General features: G+C 35.7%; 1 protein-coding gene across 1 annotated transcript; it reads left to right on the top strand.

The window, feature by feature from the left end:
• Nucleotides 1-481: 481 nt before the first annotated feature.
• Nucleotides 482-2,012, top strand: LOC111883231 (uncharacterized). Its single transcript, XM_023879572.3, has 2 exons — nt 482-1,111; nt 1,465-2,012. Exons 1-2 carry the CDS (start codon nt 541-543, stop codon nt 1,830-1,832), a joined length of 939 nt encoding a protein of 312 aa, XP_023735340.1. The 5' UTR covers nt 482-540; the 3' UTR covers nt 1,833-2,012.
• The last annotated feature ends 5,404 nt before the right edge of the window (nt 2,013-7,416 follow it).

A 7,416-nucleotide genomic window follows, 5' to 3' on the forward strand; every position in this document is an offset into this window, starting at 1 on the left:
TCCCTATTCCAGACAAACGGGTTATTTTAAAAAAAAATGGTTATTTTTTTTCAAACACTCAATTTCCCACAACTTTATTAATAATTTACATAACAAACTTTGTTAATAATCAACCATTATTTTAATATATACTTTTATAATCAATTTAAACATGGTGATAAAAAATTCGCGACCTTTTACCAATTTTTTTATGTCCCAGACCTAAAAGTTTATCAGTTTTTATTCGTTACACAAATCTATTTGATCCATCGTCCTCTCACTTATGAACAAAAGCTACAAAAAAGTCACTTTTCTTTTTGATGCAAACTTGTAATAGATTCCTTGGACGATACATGTCAAAATGCATCACTTTTTTGTTAAATGCCACAAAGTTTGCCATGAGGGACATATCCAAGACTACAAGCAAAGTAACCAATACGTGTAAATAGGCACATCCATAGCTTCAGGCAACCATTTGCCCAACAACTATTAAAACCCTTCTTTCAAAACCACCTTCTCTAGTTTACCCTCATAGCCCCTGTTCAATATTCTCCATCAAATATGACTACCGTTTCTCAAATCCAAACCGTTCCTCCATTTCATCTTGATGAAACGACAGCTGCGAGAGGATACAGTCCACAAAACTTGCAGTTCTATACAGCACCATCGAGCCCTATGCAGCTTGACAGCGATGAATTTGAATTTGAGATCACTAACCAGATGTTTTCTAGTCGTTGCGAGTTTCAACAAACATATCCTGCCTTCGCGTGGGCAAAGCGGAACTATAACACAGAGCATAAGTATTGGCTACCAGCTCGAGCCAAGTCTTTTGGTAGTGGACATGTTTTGCCTTTAAAACTCCCACCACGACTTCAGACATCGGTTTCTTCATCACCAAGGTCTCCAAACTCGGTCGTGAGATCCCCTTTTTCTCGGTCATGTGCTTGGAACGATGATTTTGATCCTTTCCAGTTTGCTTTGGAGAAAGTTAGCGAAGAGACACGGGCAAGGATGAGTTTCCATAGACGGTCACATTCATATTCTGCTTATCGAACCAGCAGTGTCTCACACTGGCTGGAAGACAAACAAGGGTTAAATCCCAGCCACGATGGTTCCAGAATTTTCAATCAAGGTATGTACGTATATATAGCAAGAAACTTTTAATTTTGTTTGGTTAGGCTAAATGCAAGAAATAGTTGTCTACTTTTATTTACTTTGTAGCATAGCATCTTCTTTGTCCATGCATTCTTGTATTTCAAATTTTTATTACGGAATATCATAATTCGAATAAGCTAGTCAATATTTTTTTCTGAAAGGTATTTTATAAAAGGATATAAGTGAATGTTATATTTAGATGGATTGCTATAATTCTTGAAAGTAATTAAAATATAATGCCATATACTAAGTAATTCAATAAAAATAAGTTATTTTGCATGTGGCTCTTTTATTTTTCTTGCTTTGTAAAATCCTTTTAAGAGTATGCAGGTGAATACCGTGGCTTCCATGTAGGTCTACCCATGAAGCCCATCGAACAGTTGAAACCAAGGGGACCAACACTAGCGAAGTTGATGAAGCGCAAAGAGTCGGCAGGGGTTCCTAAAGAATCGACGGTCAAACCAAGATCAAAGTCAAATCCAATGTTTCGAACTAGAAGTGTGTGGATGGGGGCAGATGTAGACCATGAGGCGATGAAGACCCGAAATGAGTCAAGGCCCTGTGCGGAATCAAAGAGGGAGAGAGTGATGTCATTTTTGTTCAAGTTGAAAAAGGGTACGAATTATGAAAGCAAAAGCGGTTGGAAACTACGTCGTTGCTTAGGGTATGGTCTTGGAAGTCCACCATCTATGAAGTAAATAAATAGGCCTACAATTTCAAGTCTCTCAGGACGTCCATGGCTTGTAATCCAAGTAATATAACACATATATGCATGTTACCACTTCAATGTGACCTCCTTTCCTTGTAGTTGAGTGCATGTTTTTTGCAATTTATAAATCGTATAGTATAATGTATAAAGTTATATCGTAATTAATAATTAGTGGAAAAACTTGTTGGGTAGGGATCTAATAAAGTTTTTGAAACCGAATGAGAAATTAGATATTTTTGAAGGATCATGTGAATATTTTTTCGAAATTGATATTCAATCCTATACCATAGTTATCCAAAATACAAATTATGAGGATAATCATTTCAAGGAATAATCTCATATCATGAACTAGGATTTATATATAATTTGAATTCTTTTGATCACCAAATATAAGTATCAATCAATATTAAATACTAACTTTATTTCATAAACAAGACATTGTAGTTTCAAAGATAATTATAAAGAAAGTATTTCGAAAAAAATTTCAATAACCTTGGGCTCTACTAGGGAGCTGCCCCAACAACCCTGCAAGGGGGTGCATCCCTTTGATCTCCCGTCATTTGGTCGAACCGATATCAAACTCGTTGTATATAGCATTCTGTACCTCTTAACTTGTAATCAAATCAAGAATTAAACTTTATTGGTAATATATAAATTCTGTTACACTAAAATTCTCTGATTACATTAAAATCATCAACAAAACTAAATAAAAGTTGTAGTGATACAAACTCAAAATAACTATTTGCAGAACATTTTACTTGTAACATCTTTAATCATGTGGAATCTTGTTGCATGATTCGCGTGGGTTACATAAATTTGTATTGATTTAAAAAAGAATTATTGTTGCACAATATTTATATTTGTTAGGCAAAATAAAAAATTTGGTGGAAACGTTTTATTGTGATTTATTATGTTTTAATGTATTGTTTTTATAAGCAACAAAATAAATAGTGTCAATAAAGGTAGAAATAAAGTTAGCAATAAAATATGGTAAATGAGGGGTGTAGTCAATTTATTGAGAAATTATGAAGATGATAAATATAGTCTATAAATTGTCTTTATTTTATGGTATTGATAGGTTTTATTTTATAAAATAACCTATATTTTGATTTTTTTTTTCATTTTCATACTCATTTTTTAAAAAGAATCGACTTTTATATATGGAAATCTCCATAAAGGCTTTTGAAGTTACATTTTAATAACACAAAAGTAATCCTTATTATTATTTTTTTTTTTACAATTAAGCACAAAAAACCGATAAACGCTTGCAAAATTGACCTTATATCGGTTAATGTTAGTTTTCTAGGCATAATTATAAATAAACAATCAAGGATGATCTTTTTTGTTAATAGAATTAAAGTTTAAGGACTTTAATGAAAAATTTTCATTTTATATACTAAATTAATTTGTTCAACATGAAATCTATGATAAATGAATAATTGATATTACACCTTATAGTCGATTGTGACTTGGAGCACTTGGAAATTGGTAGTTATTAGATGACACCTCTTGGGACCATTGGTATGTTGTTAGACGTCAACAATGTCTATGTCAATCTACAATAAATATTGTTTAAGTTGGAGATTATTGGATCTATATGTCCAAGAATCATTTTAGAATGATATTTGCTAATAACATATGATCATATAGGGTCACACCTTTAGCAAGTTGTCACTTACTAAATATTTATTAAGTAATTTGATTATTAATAAATATATTCAACTCTTGTAATTAATTAAGAAATAATTATTATTTTATAAAAATAATATTTCTAAACAGAATAACTAGACATTTAACCATATAGTATGATTTAATATGCTGTGTACAAATATTTGGACCTTTAAGGGTTCATATATATATATATATATATATATATATATATATATATATATATATATATATATATATATATATATATATATATATATATATATAATGTACATATACTTGTACACGTAAGAGATTATGTTTGATAACTTGGAAACATCACATCTCGCTTTCCCTTTCTCTTGGTCGTAACTTTTAGAGGTATAGGAGGTTGCTTGCCAACCTCCCTCTTACAGACTACATTCCCTACATCACCATGCCTTTAACTTGTGTAAGGGTATGGGTCTTGAATCTCATTAAAACACCCTGTTTCAGATCGTTTTGTGATGCAAGATCGTGAACTATGATTCGGTTATGGGTAGGCTTTGGGGCTTTTAAGAAGTAAGGTTTGGACCTTAATGAAAGATAATATTGTTGGCAATGGGACCAAGGCCTGGGAATTGTGTGTTCGGACCCGAGGTTGGAATGGGGAAAGTTATGTGTTGAGACATCCCCAAAATCTCGGCCAGAAAAGACCGATTTTCATTTATGCTTTTAAATATTTTCAGAGTAAATCCTTTTGATTTGAAAGAGTTGCAGAATTTGTTCCCAAAAATAAAACATGATAAAACATTGTTTACCGAAGCATTTCATAAAAGAAATGTATTTTCATTATAATCAAAACTCGGGGTGTCATGTTCCGATTCAGACCAATAAGCATAAACGAATACATTACAAGTCATATAACAAATATAAACATATGCAGACTTGTAAACAAAACAACTTGATGGTTCATCCATCTCATGCCCTTCCGCCACTACCTGTAATACAATTTAAAACTGAGTGGGTCAGGCTTGGGAGCCTGGTGAGCATATAGGGTTTTCAACCCACAATAAATATCATATTTAATTTTCACCAACCAACAATAACCCAATTACCCATTCCCGTTATTCTCACTTTAATGTCCCTAAAACAACTAACATAAGGGACCTAGTCTAAGAATATTTCATCGGGGTGACAACACATGCTTCGGGGGTACCTCAGCAATATAAGTCAAATAAGGCAACCATGAGGGGGATGGAGTACAGCGAATGAACACCCAAGTTCATTAACACCTACAGGTGGCGAACCTGCTAATGTTTCCACAAGACTGTCTAGAATAGCCAGTGGTCGTCATCTAAACTCCGCTAGATGACTCAATCAAACAACAACGAGGCCTCTCATCTGTTTATTACACACCAACTGTCTACCCATGTTCTACCCAACATATTAGTAGATAAAAATATACATTTGTATACATAGTTTAAAGAAAACCTGTATAGCATGCTTTAATCAACACATATATCACATAACAGATGAGGCACACACACACATAACACATATCTCATAAAGAAATAAGCAGATCTATAAGATAGAAGAGAGTGAATACTCATTCACACATAACACAACCAAATATAAACACATAGCACGTATTTTTATATAAAATACTTCGTATTATTGTATTAGAAGAAATAACTACACACTCACTTGATCAGAAGATGATCGGACAGCACTACGGCTTATAGAAGTAGTAATCCACAGCAGATCTGGAAGATCTTCTCGAAAATCGAACTTCTCGCGGGCAGAGCTTCGACTCGGGAACCGCACTTTTCGGGATCTTCAGGATCTCGGGACTTGCCTCGGGGCTAGAGTATGATACCGGGACTTCGGGGTAGCTTCGGGGGTTTTTGCACAGAGCTTCGACACGAAAACGAGAGGGAATTGGCAAAAATACCCGGAACCCTCGCATCCAATTTATAGGGGGCTGGAGCCTCGGAGTACGCGGGGCGTACTGCGTTACGCGGGGCGTACTGCCCAAAACGTCATTGCTTACGTATCCGAAGTGCTCGAGTGCGAGTGTCGACATCCCTCGGAGTACGCGGGGCGTACTCGAGTACGCGGGGCGTACCTCGGATCAGATCGGTGACTCCTTCGGATAATGCTTCCGAATTTTGAATTAAAAATAAATACAAAATGATTAATAAACTTCGGAAATTCATAACTTCATCATACGAACTCCGTTTTCGACGTTCTTTATATCCACGCGAAGGTGAGACCATGCTCTACGACTTTCGTTTAGACTCCGTCGGCTAATTTTGACTTTATTTTTATTAATTATTTTTAATAGGCCGGGACAGAAACTTTCGTTATAAATTCATAACTTCTTCGTTTGACGTCCGTTCTCGCCTAACTTTTTATCGTTTCAATACCAACAATGAGATCTTCGATTCTCATTTAAATTGCTTCGGCTAACAACCGCTCGATCTCAAATCGAGTAAAACAGGCTGTATATCGCTAAGCCGGAACTTCGATAAATCATAACTTCCTCATACGAAGTCAGATTTGGGCGTTCTATATATATTCGTAAACCTCGTTTCAACTACTACAACATTAACCAAATATATTAAGTTTATTTTACACTTAAATTTTGACGCTTATTTTTATTCTTAATTAATCAAACCACATAATTAAGCAATTAAGCACAAAACACACAATACTCAAATAATACAATCTTATTATTTCAAAACGGGTTACAGAGGTTAACCTAGACTATTACATTGCTAAAAAATGGCAAGCCCGGAAACACAGGCGTTACAATTCTCTCCACCTTAGAATGATTCCGTCCCCGGAATCACACATCAACAAACAAATGCGGATAGCGACTCAACATGTCACTCTCCGACTCCCAGGTGAGATTCGGCCCATTCGTGTGTTTCCATCGGACAAGCACTAACCCAACCATTTTGCGTCGCAACTTCTTAGTCTTTCGGTCAACAATTGCCTCTGGTTCTTCAATCAACCTTTTGTTCTCATCAATTCTCAATTCAGAAATTGGAATTATATCGGGAACTTCTCCCGTGAACTTCCTCAAATAACACACATGAAAGGTGTTGTGAATTCCATTCAGTTCTTCGGGTAATTCGAGCTTGTAAGCTTGGTTCCCAATCCTCTGAAGGACTTTAAATGGTCCAATAAACCTTGGACTCAACTTTCCCCTTTTACCAAATCTTATAAGTCCCTTCCACGGCGAGACTTTAAGCAAAACTGAATCTCCAACCTCAAAAGTCATCGGTCTTCGCTTCTTGTCAGCATAGCTCTTTTGACGATCTTGAGCTGCTAACATTCTTTCCCTAATTATTTTCAACTTTTCAGCAGTTTGATGAACCATCTCCGGTCCCATAAACTGCTTTTCCCCAGCCTCAAGCCAACAAGACGGCGTACGACACTTCTGTCCATACAAAGCTTCATAAGGTGCCATCTTAATGCTCGAGTGAAAACTATTATTATAGGAAAATTCTACCAACGGTAAATGTTCATCCCAATTACCTAGGAATTCCAAGGTACATGCTCTCAGCATATCTTCAAGTGTTTGTATTGTTCTTTCACTCTGACCATCAGTCTGCGGATGGTAAGCTGTGCTTAAACATAACTTGGTACCCATTTCCTCTTGTAGACTTTTCCAAAACCTTGAGGTGAAACGGCTATCACGATCCGATACAATCGTTAACGGAACACCGTGAAGCCTCACAATTTCCCTTACGTAAGAATTCGCAAGCTTCTCCATAGACCATTTCTCCCTGGCCGCTATGAAATGCGCACTTTTAGTGAATCGATCAACGACCACCCAAATCATGTCGTGACCATTCTTTGTTCTGGGCAGTTTAGTGACAAAATCCATAGCAATGTCTTCCCACTTACCCATAGGCACAGGCAATGGTTCTAAACTC

This window comes from Lactuca sativa, chromosome 3 (assembly GCF_002870075.4).
Source record: "Lactuca sativa cultivar Salinas chromosome 3, Lsat_Salinas_v11, whole genome shotgun sequence".
Classification (NCBI taxonomy): Eukaryota; Viridiplantae; Streptophyta; class Magnoliopsida; order Asterales; family Asteraceae; genus Lactuca; species Lactuca sativa.

Excerpts from the sequence above, each read along its gene's own strand:
- LOC111883231 (XM_023879572.3), top strand. The coding sequence starts at position 541 with ATGACTACCGTTTCTCAAATCCAAACCGTTCCTCCATTTCATCTTGAT. Across the intron at positions 1,112-1,464 it reads TTCCAGAATTTTCAATCAAG|GTGAATACCGTGGCTTCCAT; the intron begins GTATGTACGTAT and ends AAGAGTATGCAG.